This window comes from Cariama cristata, unplaced genomic scaffold (genome assembly GCF_000690535.1).
Source record: "Cariama cristata isolate BGI_N322 unplaced genomic scaffold, ASM69053v1 scaffold13826, whole genome shotgun sequence".
Classification (NCBI taxonomy): domain Eukaryota; kingdom Metazoa; phylum Chordata; class Aves; order Cariamiformes; family Cariamidae; genus Cariama; species Cariama cristata.
Window position 1 is genome coordinate 1 of NW_009620475.1, and position 17,841 is coordinate 17,841.

Here is a 17,841-nt window from a genome sequence, read left to right on the forward strand (position 1 = left end):
GTTGTTCCTGTCTGGGCACCAACACACTCACAAATGTTTTTATAGTGCTTTTACTTTCTCATTTCAATGCCCATAAAATATCGAGCAGGTCAAAGAGCAGTTTACCACTAATACCAATGTTAATTCTTCCTGGAGCTTTCTGTGCAAATGTTTTTATAGTGTTTTTACTTTCTCATTTCAATGCCCATTAAATATCGAGCAGGTCAAAGAACAGTTTACCACTAATGCCAATGTTAATTCTTCCTGGAGCTTTCTGTTGTCAGTGTTGGTCACTGCATAACTGGCTAAGGATGAAATATTACTAGCTGTCTATTGCTGAAGGGAAACTCCGACTGAAAACTAATTTACTCGACATCACACAACATATCTGTTGTCAAAGCAGGGGCAGAACTCAGGATGTACTCCCTCCTGGTCGCATACTCATCCCCAAATTCATCACATATTACAACTATTGCCAAGAACATACTCTTCCATTCAAACCCGTTAGACAAAGAAATACTTCTTCCATCCAGTGACCTCAACTTGAGGTTTCATTGCATTATAAATATACATGTCTAATTTACAAACAAAAAAGCAGCACAATGGTGAAGTGAATTACCTAGATAGCAGCATGCACTTAGCTTTGATAATAAGCACTTACAGGGAACACAAGCTCATTGGGGAATGTTAAAAAACCTAGGATGACAGACTGAAAAAAGCAGGTGCATGAAAAATGAAAACAGCAAAGCTGGCAACAATACTTTTGTTGGAAATGGAAAGTAAAAATTTCTTTTGTCGGTGTTTTTATGGGAAATTTTGGGTTGATTTAAAAAAATACATTTCAACAGAAATGTAGTTATGCAGTTCTTACTCATGTTTTAAAACTTTCTATGTATTTTTTAATTTGAAAATGCGAGAAGCACAGAAGAGTGTCTTTCTCCTCTTTTTCCCTTCCTGAATCATCCTTGCTCCATCAAAGAAATCACCAGCGTGTCTTTGCCAGAAGTCTTCTTAAAGGCACAAAACGAGGAATCTAGGTTTTTCTGTGTCTGTGTGGAAGCACGCTAGAAGGAATCCAGCATAACATGGGGAGTCATAGACAGAAGGCGAAAACGGTCTAACATGGATTTTCATCCTATCATCAGCTCTGGCTTCTGTATTTGCTTTTTCTTTGGTTTTTCCTGCCTGTGAGGAAGAAGCAAGCTGCAGCAGAAAGCCAAGAATGCTTTTGTGAAATGGCTGTGCAACTCTTCCTATATTGCACGTTGTCTCCAGGAGACAAAGAAGGTGTTAGTCATGCTGTGCTTACACACAGTTCTCCCAAATTAATTTAAAATATACACATGTACGTAATGGCTAACATATGACAAGGCTATTGCTAATTTCCACTTAATAAACAGGCTAAATTGGTTGCTTAGTTTTGTTGCTATATCCAGCCAAGTCAGGGTTTTCTGGTGGTCTGGGGTTTTTTTGCTTTCTTTTGCCCTCATTGTCCCCCCATCTCTATATATGAATTGCTGTTTGTGTTGCTTTGATCCAACAGAAAATAACTGAAATATAAAACAAATCTGTTATTAACATTTTTTAATACTTGTTTTATCAAATTACTACTTATCAGATTAGAAAGTGGCAGGGCCTTCCAAGGTGTTAAGCAACGGCACAATGAAGGCCAACAGGGAGGTGAGCTCTAACAAATTAAAGTAATATCTAAAGCAACATGACAGACACATTCTTCAGCTACTTGTCTAAGAACAGACCTGCAGTCTCATCTTGTACACATCGTGCTTACACAGAAATGATGCAATCCGGTGGTGGGGATGCAAATGGTGGGTGGGATGCTGCATTTCTAGACCATCTCAGCCCAGATTCTGTTGCAGTTCCCTGCACTTAAATCCAGAGTGGCTTGGATTTGGTGGAGTTACACCAGTGCCAATCAGGCCAGTATTTGGCTTTTTAGTTCATGACTTATTTACTGGAAGGCACAAAGGGATATTGCTTTTTTGTTAGAACTTCTCAGCAAGCATATTTGGCACAAGTAGAAAACCATTATTACGTTTAAGCAGTACTATCACAAAACGCAACACATTTAGGAGCTGTCACGGGGCACTGCCTAATCCGAGAACACCATTGTCCTCTAAACTGAGCAACAAATGGACAATATTAACATTGCAAGTCAATACCTTTGTCTGCTTATCAAGGTTAATGTTTCCAGACACTTCAGAAGGTGCATCTCTCCTCAGGCAGAGGAAATAAGGAAGAGCTTGGCTGCAAGTAGTTATTGTTGTGCGGAAAACAGCACCTGGAGCGACTGGCTTCCCTGAGAGTTGGACCCAGGTCTGCTGGCTGGCTGGCTAAGTCATACTACTAGTCAGCATGACTTCACATATCTGCATAAAAAACAGGAAAAGACTTGTGGCAGCACTAAAAAGAAGCATTCTCTTATTGCAGGATTTACTATCTAATAGCTTGTTTCCTAACTGTGCATTTATTTGAATTTGTTTTATTTTACTCGTCAATGTGGTGAGTGCCAAGAGTGATGTTAGATCAGTCTAAGAAATACAGGGTATTGCAGTCTTCAGTATGTACTAGGTTTTTTTTGCAGAATATTCAGAGCCCACCAAAGTCTCAGCATTTTAAAATAGACCCCTCAGCCACTTCATGATGATGCTGGGCTTGTTTGAATGCTGATAACACAAAAAAGTGCTGGCAAATTTTAGCTGCAACCTATTCACTCACTTTGTCCAAGGAAGTGGAAGGAGGACCCCAAAGTTGATGGATCACTGTGTAGGCCAAGAAGCAACACAGCATGCCTGAAGAAGGGGAACCATGAATACTATCGCTGTGCAACTGAAATGATGGGATGCTTGGAACATAGCTGAAAAAATACTATGAAATTCACTGTAAGAGGAATTGTCCACGGCTGGAAAGGTGGACCTCTGCGTACACCATTACCAGCACAGGGAATGATGCTTTCTGTTTGCTCTGTGTCTGAATAAAGGAATGTGAGCAATGGATTTTGAACCAAGCCTGCGATAAAAAGTGCGTGCTTTGGAGTCCTGAGCGGCTGAAGGAAGTGAGCCCCAGGGCATTTAATATTAATTGTGACTATCCAAGAAACAGCCTAAAGGAGCGGCAGATCCTGGAAAGAAAACCAGTAATCCCAATCTAGTCAAAATACTCTCCGTGCTTCTATCCCTAACTTTTTTCCAATTTGTTTTCCTTTTATTCCATCTTCTCCTTCTTAGGACAAACTCGTAGCAGAGAGTGACTTAGGAAAAAAAACACGTATGAAGAAATCTGTTGAGAAAAGTTGAAATCAGGCCCACAGTGATCAAATCCATTGCACTTTGCTGGTTGCTCTCTGTGCAAAGTGATTTTGTTCCACAATTCAGTAAAAGGGAAATCTCTGCTCCAGCTAATTGCCGGCCACTGATTCTATGGTGCCACAAATCACTTAGGCTTACTAAAAACAAGAACTCACAGCCACATATCAAGTATATGCATGAACACAGAATATTTTTAGATGATTTATAAGAAGGTGTCTTGAATGGTCCTGGTTTTGTACATTCACAGTTACGTGATTATCACCGTCAAGAGCCCTGCTCCAGTACAGCACTAGCCACTCTGCTACCAGCCATGATATGGCACTCCTCTCAAAACCAGACAGACCTATTTTGAAAGTGTTGTACATACCTACTGATGAGATCTGAGAGGAATAAGAAGCCAATTAAAATACAATAGATGCAATGTTGGGAATATGGCAATCATACTTCAAAATTCTATGTGCTTTTGTTTCTATGAGTGTGTGTTAACCATTAAGTTTTAATGCACACTGGAATACTGTGAGTGACAAATGGCAAAAATTACATTGAAACAATTCTTTGCTGTGACACTTTTAACAAGGACGTTGCATTAACAGTTTATTTCAATAATACAAACTTCTGAGAGACTAGAAATTAAGTGTTCCAAATGAGCATTAAATATAGCATAAGAAGTTTTGGGTTTAATGGACAAAACTTGTTCCCACTAAATGTACCCTTGTACTGCCAAGAGGGCTTTGAAATAAAATCTAGAAGTGGCGAGTTTGAGGCTATTAGTGTCAAAGTCAGACCAGCCAAGCAATTCTAGACTAAGTGGCCTTGGTATCAAAGAAATCTATTTGCACAAACTTTTATGTTCCACTTCACTCTGGAAACCAAAGTTGTTCCCTTGAGAATCTACCTGGCTTCTGAGGCATTTGCTGAAGCATGAGAAATACTACAGATGACTGCTTGAATCATTTCCAGATAATGAAGCATCTTTGTTTAAAATCTGATCTTGATTAATGCTCAAAGTGCAGAAAAAAAGGAAAATTAAATTCAAAAAACCTTATAAAAGCTTCTTGAAAAATAACAGTACTCCTCAGCAACATCAGACATCTTAGGGTTAACAACTACAGGTCAGTCAAGTCCGTAATTCTAGACTGACCAGAACAGAACAAGAGCTGCTTCTTGTAGAGATTACTTCTTTGGCAAGACCCAGTGGGTATCACTTTTCATTGTGAGGTAAGCAAACTTTGCTCACAAAGATCTTCATTTGAACTAAAATGAGGACACAGAAAATGAACAGCAAATGAGAAACAGCTTTTCACCTTTGAATGTCTGTGACAAACCAGGACAGGTCAATGACATCACCGTCTCCATCTCTGAATAGTCTCTTTGTCCAAGTGACTGCAGCAAACAAACCAATCGTAACCTTCACTTAGTGTCATGCCTGGCACCCCTCATGGGTGCTTTGGATGCCTTAGGGCATGCAAGTGCCAGTGGACGTCTGGACAACTGAATCAAGCTTCTGGTCTAGGCTGTCAGATACTGGATTTTGAGGCCCCAGTGACTGTACTGACCAGACCTCTGCTGCCTACGGTGGAGTTCATACAGCGACCCATGTCAGCCCTTACACATAGACACCTAAACGTAGGTGTCGGTCTCCAAACTTACCTCCTCTCAGAGCCATAAAGAGCGGCCATGGTAAGCAACTCGTTTTGTTTCTCCACTCACGATGGCAGCTACATCAGGCAGAAGGAACAAACCAGCTTTAAGGAGTAAGTGCAGGAGAAGATATGAAAGGTTCCCAAGCTTTAAAACCATGTCTTTTGGTTCCTGCATTAATATAGCTAACTCTTTCCACAGCGGGACTTGTTGACGAGACAGTCTCAGGAACCCTTTCAGCCTGTTGTGTAAACACAAAGAGCCTACACTTGTCCGCTGGTAGGTCTCCTTCCACAGTGTTGTTCCATTTAAATCTCTGCTGTTCCTCCTCTGATGCACTTTGGCTAACATTCCCAAATTTATAGCACTATTCATCCTCAGTCACTATGTAGCTTAGGAATTAGTAAATGAATACATCAACTAGAGGAACTGAAGCCTAAGTCTTCCCCATCCTAGACCAATGTCTTACAGGGCCACACTCTCTGAATCTTGAATTATTTTCTGTGCACCAAGACATTCAGCCAGAGGAATGAAGCATGCCCCTACCTTGCCTTATAGCCTTGAGGTTCCTACAGTCTTCTCTGCAATGGTATATATGAATTTGAACCCTCATAGATTGCAGAAAGAATGCATCTCTCAACCTTGCAAAGTGTTTTGCACACTGAACTACTGTTCAATGTCTTATTGAAAAGGACCTAAAAAAAAGAAATCATTAACACTCACTCCCGATTTTATTGCAGGTGAATACTTCTCCTTCTAAATAAGGCCCACAAGCTTTTAACAGGAATGGCTGAAGCTGCCTCACCTTGAGGCTTCCCCGTTAGCAGGCTTGAGGCGACTGCAGTGTACTGGATGTTTGGATTGTCACCTGTTGCATTAAAAGCACAAAACTGTACAGGGAAATTGAGCTGCCATAGGGCCCATAGGCACTAGGTCATAAGCGAGATGTTACGGCTCATTCCAGATCACTTACTCCCACTTACATTGACAGGAGCTTCAAGGTGCCACTGCACGTTTTTGGCTCAGAAGCAGCAACTGTTTCCTACTCTTAGTAAGAGGCTGCAATTATTTCTCTGCTGCATTTTGAAATGTTTTAACCAAAACTGTCCATATGTTTTTTCAGGAAAGAACAGGGCCATTTACTTAATCCTATATGGTTTGCACCCAACATTTCTGTAGATCTGTCCTGCCATGTCATCTTTAGTAGCAGCTCTTGAAAACTGTGAAATCAGAAATTACATATTTTTACACTAAACCTGAAATTAATCCTGAAGCACAATTCTGCATAAGGAGTGATTTTCTCGGGCATAAGACATGTGGGAAACATAAAATACCATGCTAAATGTTGACAGTGTTGTAAGTTTGTTGACATATGTGCACTGAAAAAGAAAAATGGAACAAAAATTATTTTGCACATGGCTATACCATTAACACCCGAAATGTTAATAGCATGACCGCCAAGGACCTCAGGGTACTAGCAGGCTCTAACTGCCCTCATCAGCTCGTAGCCATCTTTTTTCTGCAATACCCCCCTGTAACCTTGTCTCCTCTTCTTCCTAGGGATTTAGCTACTTGTGTTCAAGGTCAGCTCTGACAAAACACAGTTGCACAACGTGGTGCAGCTCAGCTGCTCTGCTGTTTGCTGTCACCAACCTGGAGCTGTACCTCAGATGGCCAATCCAATGAAGCCATCACAGAACCAGATGACACACCCTGAGGCACCCAAATGACAGAAGCATCATCACCGCTTTCACTGGTGCTGTTATCTCTGTCTACCAGTACAGCCACTTCTACCTGTTTTTGCTAAACTCCACTAAAACCAGTACAGTGAGGAGGGTGGAGAAATATAACATCTTTAGTTCTGTACAGAAGTAATTACTTGAGATCACTCCTTTGCACTGGAGCTCCAAGATCTTCTTGACTTTACCTGCATTAGTACTCCTGGACTCACCCTGAATTCAGCCAGTGGTCAAGTTACACGTTTGTGAGTCTTCACAAAGATAAATACAGTGTCAGAGGCTTCTAGTGACTTGTATTTTAATTGCTCAACAAAAATTGAGATTTATTAAGCAGAAAATTATTTCTACTCATAATTACTATAACTAGTCCTTTCAAAATTATTACAAAAATCAAGTCACAAAAATGTATTTTAAGGATCTGCTAGTGTTACTGTTCAAAAAAACCCAGCCAGTATCAGTTAAATGGTTTTATTCTCAAAACAACCAATCAGCAATACAAAATATTTTAACACTATTTCTGTTTAAATATTGGTGACAGATTATGCATTTCCTTAAATAAAGTGCTATTTTTACAAACAGGTATTTCATATTTACTTTTACTGCTGTTCTAACCTCTTAATACTGAATAGATAAAGTGTATTTTGGTTAATGAAGAATGCAGCATTACTTTTCCTTTATATTCCTTCTCATGAAACCACTACACGTTCAATTTAGACTCCTTTATTGGTATCCACTCAATAGAGGCACATTCAGTTTATATATTTCTCCATGTAGAAGCTCTCATAATTCCTGGTGGTTTTCATGCCTTCTTCCACGCTTTTCTTGTTCTCGACTGTGCCCATGTAGGCCTCCTATGGGTTGTTCATCTATGGGCAAGAGCAGAATGAAAACATGAATCTTCTTACACAGTCATTCATTCTTCCTGTTCTTCTGACTTTGTTCTTCTCAAATCCAGACCACTGATGCCTTGAACAATTCAACACTTAGTCTGAACTATAAAAGCAATCTCTTTATTATTTCCTTTGTGGGATTTGAATCTTAACCACATTACTGTAGAAAGTCCTATAAGGCATAGTTAGGAGTAACTTTTCAAATTTTCATTTCTACACTTGGATTTAGTCAGCCAGATGTCAAACTTCACAATAAAAAAAAAAAAATCTTTTTTTCCAGTTGCTACCTTTTAGGAGAAACAGCTTCTTGTGGTTTTACAGAGCAGCCAGGTGCTGTAAAAGAAAAAACAAAGACAAAACAACTGAAAAACTGCAACCAGCAAGACTCACAGCTTTAAAGAAGACAGAGTAATTCCACAATTACCAGAAACAGGCCCAGATTTCCCAGTATCATTGTTATACCACAATCCAACAATTTGACCCTGTAATTCATTTTACTCATCTTAAGCCCTCTCCTGTATGGAGAAGGTGTGAAAAGTCAGTCACATGTGAAAAGGTCATGTGCTGCCACAAACCTTTCCAGTATCTCTTTTCTCAATGTGTACCTTTCCAGCAAGTGACAACCTGAATCCTGTAGGATTTTTATTTGCAAGTCTATATTGGTTTTGCTCCTATTTTTACTTCTCACTCTACAATCTCTGTAACTCCCTTCCTCTGGATATTTTCATTTGATGTTTTTGACTCTGAATCCAAAAGCGGAAAGTAAATACAGAAATGATGCCCCACTCTCTGTCACTTTATTCTGTCACATCTTTTAAAGTATATAGGTATCTGCAGATACATATGTGTGTGTATCAGTATGCAACATACTATCATAGTAAAGAGAAAATGGAAGACCAGAATTTTTGCAAAGGATTATAAGACTGAATGACATCATATTCTTTTTTCATCACAGGCACAGTTACTCTTCATTTAACTTGTATCTGGAAAATACTGAGTTCATGCTTTTGGTATCTAAATCCTCCCTTTGTTCAGTGCCCCTGCTAGATGTTGGGAGTGTTCTCTGTTCTTCCCACCTGTTACAAGAGAAGTGTTATGTTTAGGTGGGGGAGAGCAGCTGGATATCTATACCAAGTGATGAGGCTCTCTTTCGAGCATTTCAATAAACTTGATATTAGAAGAAAAACTAAGCTAATTAGCACTTAGCTTTACCTCCAGCAAATCTTTGTTAATTTTTTTTTTCATAATAAGATTAAGAAATGCCCTAGGAGAAAAAGAAGATTGTGTCTTTCAGAGTATAAACCTTGGATGCTCTCTTGCTTTTGCATGTCATTTTGGTAGAAATGGCAAATTCTGCTACAAGCCCCAGATGTGAGCAAGGGAACTCCATGAACTGTTTCCATTTTTTATGACACATCTACAATGTAACACTTCCTTACATCCATATTGTAAGAAGCATATGGGATTTTATTTGTACTCTTTTGGAATAAACTGAAATAGAATCACAGAACCATAGAATGGTTTGGGTTGGAAGGGACCTTAAAGATCATCTAGTCCCAACCCTCCTGCCATGAGCAGGGACACCTTCTACCAGACCAGGTAGCTCAAAGCCCCATTCAGCCTGGCCTTGAACACTTCCACGGATGGGGCATCCACAGCTTCACTGGGCAACCTCTTCCAGTGCCTCACCACCCTCACCAGGAAGAATTTCTTCCTAAGATCTAATCTAAATCTTCCCTCTTCCAGTTTAAAGCCATTGCCCCTTGTCCTGTCGCAGCAAGCCCTTGTAAAAAGTCCCTCCCCAGCTGAACAACCCCAACTCTCTCAGCCTGTCTTCATAGGAGAGGTTCTCCATCGCCCTGATTATCTTTGTGGCCTCCTCTGGACTTGCTCCAACTGGTCCATGTCCTTAGCTCACCTGCCAAAACCCAACAAACATTCAACAACTTTTCTACAAGTTCTTGTAGCAAGTATCAGAGCGAGTTCAAGAGCAATGACCTCAGCAGGAGGTGCTCAACCAGAAGCCAGCTGAGGATACAAGAAGCCAGCAACTGATTTTGAACTGCCAAAAAAACATCAAGAAACTGTAGTATCTTCCCTAAACAAGTCTGTTGTGTGAAATTAGTTATACCATCAATCCCCTACTTCTGATGGCCTTGCTTTTACTTTTTCTGCTTCTCTGTGTTTTCCTTCTACTGTGTTCCTTAGAAGCGTAAATACAGATAATCACTGCAGTTCTCTTTTCCACTCCAGACTGACTCATCCAGATGCTTTCCTATTTCTGTTGCCTGCCATCTTGTATCAGGTTTGATGAGCAACAACAGCTCCTGAGCCAGTGGCAGTAGGGGAAGGACTGAGCCTGGGCAGTGTGGACTGGGGCATTTTGTGGAGAGCTGAAGCTAAGTGGTTGTTGGAGTTATAGATGGGGAAGGGTGCAGAAGCTGTAGACACTCGCAGGCTTGGTGATGGCAGTCAGCCTACAGACCTCCCACAATTGTAAGCTACATTTCCAGAAAGTGAGGATTTAGTTTCTTTTCACCTGCATTTTAATTTCTGAGTCTTATGGACATACTCAGATTGTGTTTCATTATCTTCTTTACACCCCTACAGGCTGGAAACTCCATAAAAGCAGAGCTACACTGGCAGCCACTCCATTTGAGGTACTGAGCTTTTAAAATTACTCAAAATATTGAGGACATCACAGTGATAGGTGTGACGCAGCTGGAAGAGCAGGATGTTTGTATTATCCTGTCAGCTACATCTAGCTTTCTAAAAGGGCAAATCATGAAGTGGTTTGCTTGTTAATGGTGTCCAGACAGGCTCCTAGGAAGAGCTGTAGAGAAACCAGTGGTTGTGGACCATGCAAAAAGCACAAAAATTTCACATGCATCACAAGAGGCAGCCAGTTGCAGATGCCATGATGCCAATCAATGATTAGACTGTAACGAGCTAGGGAAGTAAGTTCACATCAGAAAAACTAATTGTATTCACCATGGAAAAGCTTGGGAAGGTTCCCATTTCAGAAGCCTTCTTTATGTGGGAATCCAAGGTATCTCAACCTGAAGTATTGGTAAAAAAGGTTATGAAACAAATACACAAAGCAAATAATAACAAATTGCTAAGCCAGATGTTCTAGAGGAACACAAGGATTAAGCAGCTAAACTGCTGAGTCAGAGCACAGGCTCTTGTCTAAATTGCCACATAACTGAGAAGTGATAAAAATTATGCTAATTTTTTTTAATGGTTCAAGAGGAGATAGAGGGAAACACAGACCAGTGAGATGGCCAGTAGTATGAGGCAGATTAGCACAAACTATAACAAAGAATCTGAAATTTTGTGGAAAACAATCAAAAAGGGATTTGAAAAGTCTTGCCTCACCAACCTACTGGAATTCCTTGAAGGTGCCAACAGTATTGTAGATAAAAGAGGTCCACTTCATGCCTGGATTTTTACAAGGCATTTCGCAAGGTCCAAGGCTGGCTCTTAAGACAATAAGGAACCCACAAAATAAAAAGAAATTTCTTATGTGAATAAATAATTGGTTAGGAAGGCAGAGGACAGACGGTAGGAGTAAACAGTGATTTTTTTCCATAGTAGAGAGATTCACCACTAGCATTTCATAGGGATCTGCACGAGGACTCACGATATTCAATATGATTTTGAAAGGGCATATAGAGTGAAGTGACAAACTTTCCTAAGTTATCGCTGTAAATAAAAAGAAAGGCAAAGAGAAGACTGGCAAAAGGACTTCATGAGACATCAGTGCCCAACCAATAAGATGGCAGACAAAATTTGATGAAGATCAGTATGAAGTAATAAGATGCAAGGCATATGGAAAAAACAATGTATGAGTGGTTATATAAAATGATAGGCTCTGAGCTTGAATGCAGTAGATGATCTGCTATTTAAGAGGCAGTTCCAATTAATACCAGTCTTCAGTTATAGCCAAAAAAGCAGAGTACTAGAAATAACTAGGAAACAGCAAGAGAACTAAAAATAGAGAACACAACTAAAAACCAAACATCACTCTGTCATGTGTAAATCCAAGGTATGCCTACATCTTGAATATTGTATGCTAGGCTGGTATCTCCAAGTCTAAAAGGATATAGTAGAAAAGGAAAAGAGGTCAGAAAAAATATGGTATAGGGGATGATTAAGCACCCTGTTAAGTCTTCTGTCTGGAAAAAACATGAATTAGGAAGAGTGTGACAGATATTTGTAAAATTGTCAGTGGCATGGAGGCAGTGAGGAGGGAACAATTGTCTTCTGATCCAGTAGGATGAAGCAAAAGAAGTCAAGTTCACAGCAAATGAAAGCAAGCAGCTCTTCACACCAACGTCAAATGAGATCACATGACAAAGCTGAACACAACTGTATGGACCTTGGATCTGACCTGGTACAGCTGCTCTTATGCTCTAAAATATTACACATTCCTGGAAATTACTTCTAAGTTCCAGAGACTGCATAAGGGTCCCGCTGCTACTTTTTATAATAAAAAGCAGCTTACCTGGTGCAGAAACTTCTTTTACCTACATGTTCTCTTCTTCTTCCTTCTCTGCTAGTGCTTCTGTTGCTGTTTTACAGCCAAATCTATTTCATGGAGCTCTCACACACAAAACCCCAAAAGCTAGATCTCTGATGGCAGCATCTTGTCAACTGGTCAGCAGGAGCAACTGCTGTCTCCATTCTTAGAAGAGGATGTTCTCCCCAACTCTGTGCCGCCATTATTGTCTTTTGCTGTCTTCAAGACACTTTTAAGCTCAGTGGTTAGGCTCAGCAAGTTGCTTGGAGACACATTACATCTGTATGCTTCTTCAGTTCTTCCGTAATTCCAGTTCATTGCACCATGTTATCAAATCCCAAACAGTAGCTTCTGCTCACCTAGTAGTACCTACAGAAGAGGCTCTTCAAGTCTGGGATGTTATCAAGAGACATCCAGAAGTTCCCACACAAGCTGACTACTCTGAGAATGGGAAGTAAGCTGCATGATGCATACAGCGACACCTGATAGTGGTTTTCGGCGAAGCAGACTATACAGAATACAGAAAGTAGCCCACATTGACTAACTACCCCAGCAATGTCCAATTTTCCCCAAGAAAGCAGTAGGACTACAGTTAGCTTTCGCATATCTAGTGATATCCAGCTGACTGAGATTGCAACAACTGGGACTTGCTCACTATTAAGGTCTCCTAAAGCATACAAATACATGAAATAACATAACCACTAAACAAATAAATGATTTTGTGAGTGGACGCAAGCAGCAAAATAAGGAACTGAAGGACAGTGAGAGGCACTTCAACATGGTGAATTTCTGGAAAGCTGTTGAATGGCCTCATGTTCCTCCTGGAACATGGATCCAGAAATACACATTTGAATAGGTTTTGTGCCATTCATTAACCTTGAGTAACAGATGCATATCTGCCTTTGGCTCAGGTGGCTGGCAGGACAGAGATTTGCAACTTTTCCTATCTAGAGGTGACTGTAGTAAATGTATTCATTTGTTACAGGTCAGCAACATCTTTCTCTACATTTTGATTATAGATAGTACATTTTAAAAGGCAGTTTCTCCAGCAATGCCTAGCAGTTAATACTAGTGGTTGGAATAGATGTATTCCAAAGAAACCAACTATAGAAAATCACATAAAAATATTACCAGTACAAAATAACTACATGCATACATACATAAATACATAATTAACACAGCTATCTAAGCCAGTATACTGAATTGCAAACCTTGAATATATTTAATCTGCTTGATCACACTGAAGAAAATGGTCTCCTGTAGAGTATGCAAAAGTAAATTATGTATCATACAGAAGTGCATCTCCCACTGCTGCTATATATGTATACACACACTATATACAGTATAGTGTACACTAGTTTGCTATACTTACATCAATTTTCTGTTTTCAGTAATGCATAACAAAAATCTTATGCTTATTTCAGATAGTACTTCAGTGTGTATAAAAATCTGACAGGTATCTCTACCTTTTTACCTTGAAATCTTCTCTACAGTCTCAGCAAAAGATACTGACACACACCAATCATTAACCCAGAAAGCAGTTAACTGGCTTGTTTGTCACATTCTGTCTTTTAGCCAGTATTAATTAAAAGTATCCATACATTTTTCAATTAATTTAAGGTGCTACTTACACTGGGAATGACCTGGAGGTCGTGTGTTGCTAACACTACTCTCAAAGGAAGAGTGGAAGTTGTGTATAGTTTCTTGTAAAATCTGTCTCTCTCGTCCCTGTAAAAGCACAATAAATTAAAATAAGGTACTCTGAAATTTCTGTTTAAAAAATGCATTATTACCTTGTAGTAATCTCTTCCTGAAACTACCTGACAGCAATAGGAACATTTTCATTATTTTCTTCATAGCTTTATAGCATGGAACATCATCCACCTCCCCTAATTTTTAGCCTCATCACTATTGCTGTTGATCTTAACTTGGGGAAATTATGTTTTGTTTATTCGAGCTTCCAGTATCAGACAGAGAATGGACCTCAAAACTGAAAAAGCAGCTGAGAAGTGTCAGCAGGCCTAATTAAAGAGATGCTCTGGTCCATAATCCCTCTGACAAGAACATTGCTTATTGTATGCCATTCTTAGCAAATTTATTTATGTCAATATAAAATTAAAAGGCAATAAAAGTGTAAGGAATGAGAGAAGTGCTATTTACCTAATCACAGAGAAATAAAAAACTGGTAGGCAAAACAAAGGAGACCTTTCCCTTTACATCATATTCTCTAGCTGGACTGTAGTGGCCAGATGATTCTTTTTAGCACCATTGAAATCAACATTCAGTAATTGCAGTACTGCCTGTGTTTATCGTACCAGTAGCTTCTGATATAATTTCCAATACTCTGTAAAATAACTGTACAGTCACTGAACTAGGAAAGAGTTAATGAAAGAGAACAGGGAGTACCACAAAGGAAAATATTTTTCACTAATCGAATACATTAAATATTTTGTTTGGAAAACATTAATTTGGCTTTTCTAACTAACACCTGCAACTGAATTTTGAAATGTATGTTGAATCACTAATCAAATACACTAAATATTTGGAAATTTTGGAATGTTTGGAAAACATTAATTTGGCTTTTCTAACTAACACCTGCAACTGAATTTTGAAATGTATGTTGAATTGACAATATAAGCAAACTTTGAAATAATTTACTAAGTACAGTACTCCAAAATGTACCTTTCCTGCATTCAGTTCAGAAATAGCTGCCAAAATTTGCTGCCTTGATCCATCGGTTTTAATACCCAGCTCTTTCAGATCACCATCAGTAAGTGTAAGGAAGGCTTCCATATCCACCTGCATATGAAAAGAAAAAAGAAAAAAAGACAAGACAAATTTACCTAGGCCAAGATTCACTATTACAGGTTTAAAGTGTTTTGGTTTTTTTTTTAATTGTATAAACTTACTGTAAATATTGTGCACACAAAAATTTTTCATGAATTACCAGCACCAAACAGCACCTACTTTACCACTCCACTGTCAGGTTTTAAATCTGCTGTTAATTCAGTTATGATAGTGTATTTAAATTATCAATGGATTTTTAATTTATTTTTTCAGAAAAGCTCTATCAATACAAAACATATTCTCTCCACAACCAAACAGTACCTACTTTACCACTCCGTTGTCAGGTTTTAAATCTGCTGTTAATAATTCAATTATGATAGTGTATTTAAATTATCAATGGATTTTTAATGTATTTTTTCAGAAAAGCTCTATCAATACAAAACATATTCTCTCCACAAAAATTCCTCTACTTACAGTAGCAGCTACTTGAATAAGCCCAAGATTACTCTCATTTCTTCTCCCTCCCCCTCCCAAGTATTTTTGGAATTTCAGAATATCGTGTGCACTTTTCCAGTGTCTCCCAAGGAAAACCTAGGGTTTGTTCATATGTCAGTTTTTATTATATCAACACATCCATAAGGCTGTGATAAGAAAGAATATCTAAAACTTTTCATATTGATATAACCTTTACACACAGAGCATACTAATTTCTACCCTTTCCTATGATGTAGGGGAACAATAATAAGCCCATTGTACTGTGATGCAGCTAAATAATCTCTGTTTGTGGCTCTGAATCCTGAATTCTGCAGCAAGGTCAATTTGTTGTATGTCCATTCACTACTCTCTGCCTTTGGCCAAACACACACACAATTATTGCTCACATCTGATACTGTCTTAACCATTGTAATGAATTAATTTCACTTATTTTCAGGTCAATTTATTGTATGTCCATTCACTAGTCTCTGCCTTTGGCCAAACACACAATTATTGCTCACATCTGATACTGTCTTAACCATTGTAATGAATTAATTTCACTTATTTTCAGCAATGTTTCCTTTCATTGCATCCTTCAGGCAAGTCACTGTCATAGGTCTCATCTACAATGATGCTTAGGTTCCCTGATCTAATTCTCCTGTTGCTTATTCATAGTGGATAAAGAAGAGAAAGCAGCCATTTCAGTGACTCACACCCTGCTGTTCTCCATCTGTAAATGAGGTTCCAGCTGTGATTCCAGGGATGATACAGTATGTCCTTTAAACTGTTTGGCCACATTGGATATAGACATATATAGAAAAAGCAGAGTGTAAAAACAAGGAGGGGAAAAAAACCTCTGAAGGATCTGTCTATACCAAAATTGTAGGTTCAGTGTAAAAAGCACTGATATTTGCAATATCCTGGAAAATGCCACGAATACTGCCTGGTAGATATTTCAAGGTCCTCTCTGCAACTAGAAATGGTTGTAAAACTTTAAATTTGAGATTCTGGGTCACAATTCTGATGCGTGTCACACTCTACTTTCTCTAAAACAGTAAAAAAAAAAAAGGTCTTTAAAAAAAAGACATACCTCTTGTTCCTCAAAAATAGGTTGGTATTTCTCAAGTGACAATTTTTTAAGAATGCCAGTCAGTTCATCTGTAATAACAGAAAACATCCCCCACCACAGATCAGGAAAGATTTTAGTGATCCCTGCATTGTTAACTGCTGAAAATATATATTGAAAGATATATTCCACACAGTGATATATGATAACAAAAATCCAAGGACATCCATTCTGCATCAGAAATTAAAATATTGGCTTATTGTGTTCTTACCTACTTCCATATACTGTATTTCCACCTAGTCTTACCTTGCTAGGATAAAATCTTTCTGTATTGCCCTTTCTTCCTCATCAAAAGGATCTTAAAAAACCAAACCACTAAGCACAACTTAGGCACTTCAATGTCTAAAAGTTGCGTCTTATTTTCTGATAGGGTTTTGGTTTTTTACCTCAAGGCCGATTAATTTGGTATGCTTAACATGATTTGTAAAGGTTGGCATGGTTTCAGGCTAAAAGCTTTAGTACCCTAACTGAGGTTAATCCACAGAAAAAGGTAATCAGCTTTAAAAACATAGCATGAGAACTTGTCCATGCAGTTTGATGAAAAATATAATCTTACAGAAAGAGAAGTTTCATTAGAAGCCCTAGATATATTATTAACCTTTCTTTTTCTTTTAGGTTGCTAGTTAGCCTTCTCATTTTTCATCACACTGGTGTGCTTAAATTATAGGTTGTGATACGGGAAGAAACTTACAGGGTCTCTGAGCCCAGAGCCTTGCTGTCATAAAAAAGTATGACATCTAACACTTTTCACACACAGAGACAATGCTTTCAGTTGTAGGCCTTCCATGTTTTCTTTTCCTCTTCCCCTCTTCCAGTTCCTGCATTATACATAAAGTTTGAACAAAATCTGAAACCTCTCAGTTTTACAACTCTCGCATAACATACTGTTTCTCCTTTGCTTTTTCACTAAGTCTTTCTTTTGCTCTACTTGTATCTCGTCTCCTTACTTACATCCCTGGAGAAAGCAAATGTTCTCAGAGCTCTTACTACTGGCACATTACTCCTATTTAGCACCTCTTTGGTACTACTCTGTAGCAGTAGGGTAAGATTACCTTTCTCCAAGTTTTCAGAGCCTCCTTTTACTCGCACATGGTTTCGTCTTTCCTGATTCTCTACATCACTGGTTCTCAGAATAGGGACAAGCTGTTGATGATCCACCAAGTGGTTGCCTAAAAAGAAACCATGCGCACCTCTGAATCCTGCCACCTACTGTTCCTTCACAGTTAATATTCAATGCAAATCATTTTTCTAATTCATTTAAGTTTACTTGAAAGAGAAAGAAAAGTTAACATTGCAGGCCTTCTGTACATGTTCTTCTGATTACTGCTGGGCCTATGAGCATTTGTACTGCTGCTGA

General features: G+C 38.8%; 1 protein-coding gene across 1 annotated transcript in view; it reads right to left on the minus strand.

The window, feature by feature from the left end:
• Positions 1-7,810: 7,810 nt before the first annotated feature.
• LOC104162809 (ankyrin repeat and SAM domain-containing protein 6-like) overlaps positions 7,811-17,841 on the minus strand; it is an 11,578-nt gene continuing 1,547 nt past the window's right edge. The window contains exons 2-6 of the mRNA XM_009701630.1: positions 17,537-17,653; positions 16,449-16,516; positions 14,780-14,896; positions 13,729-13,825; positions 7,811-7,908 (exon numbers count right to left, since the gene is read on the minus strand). Of these exons, the coding sequence (XP_009699932.1) occupies positions 7,859-7,908; positions 13,729-13,825; positions 14,780-14,896; positions 16,449-16,516; positions 17,537-17,653 (449 nt within the window). The 3' untranslated portion in view covers positions 7,811-7,858. The remainder of the gene's footprint in view (positions 7,909-13,728; positions 13,826-14,779; positions 14,897-16,448; positions 16,517-17,536; positions 17,654-17,841) is intronic.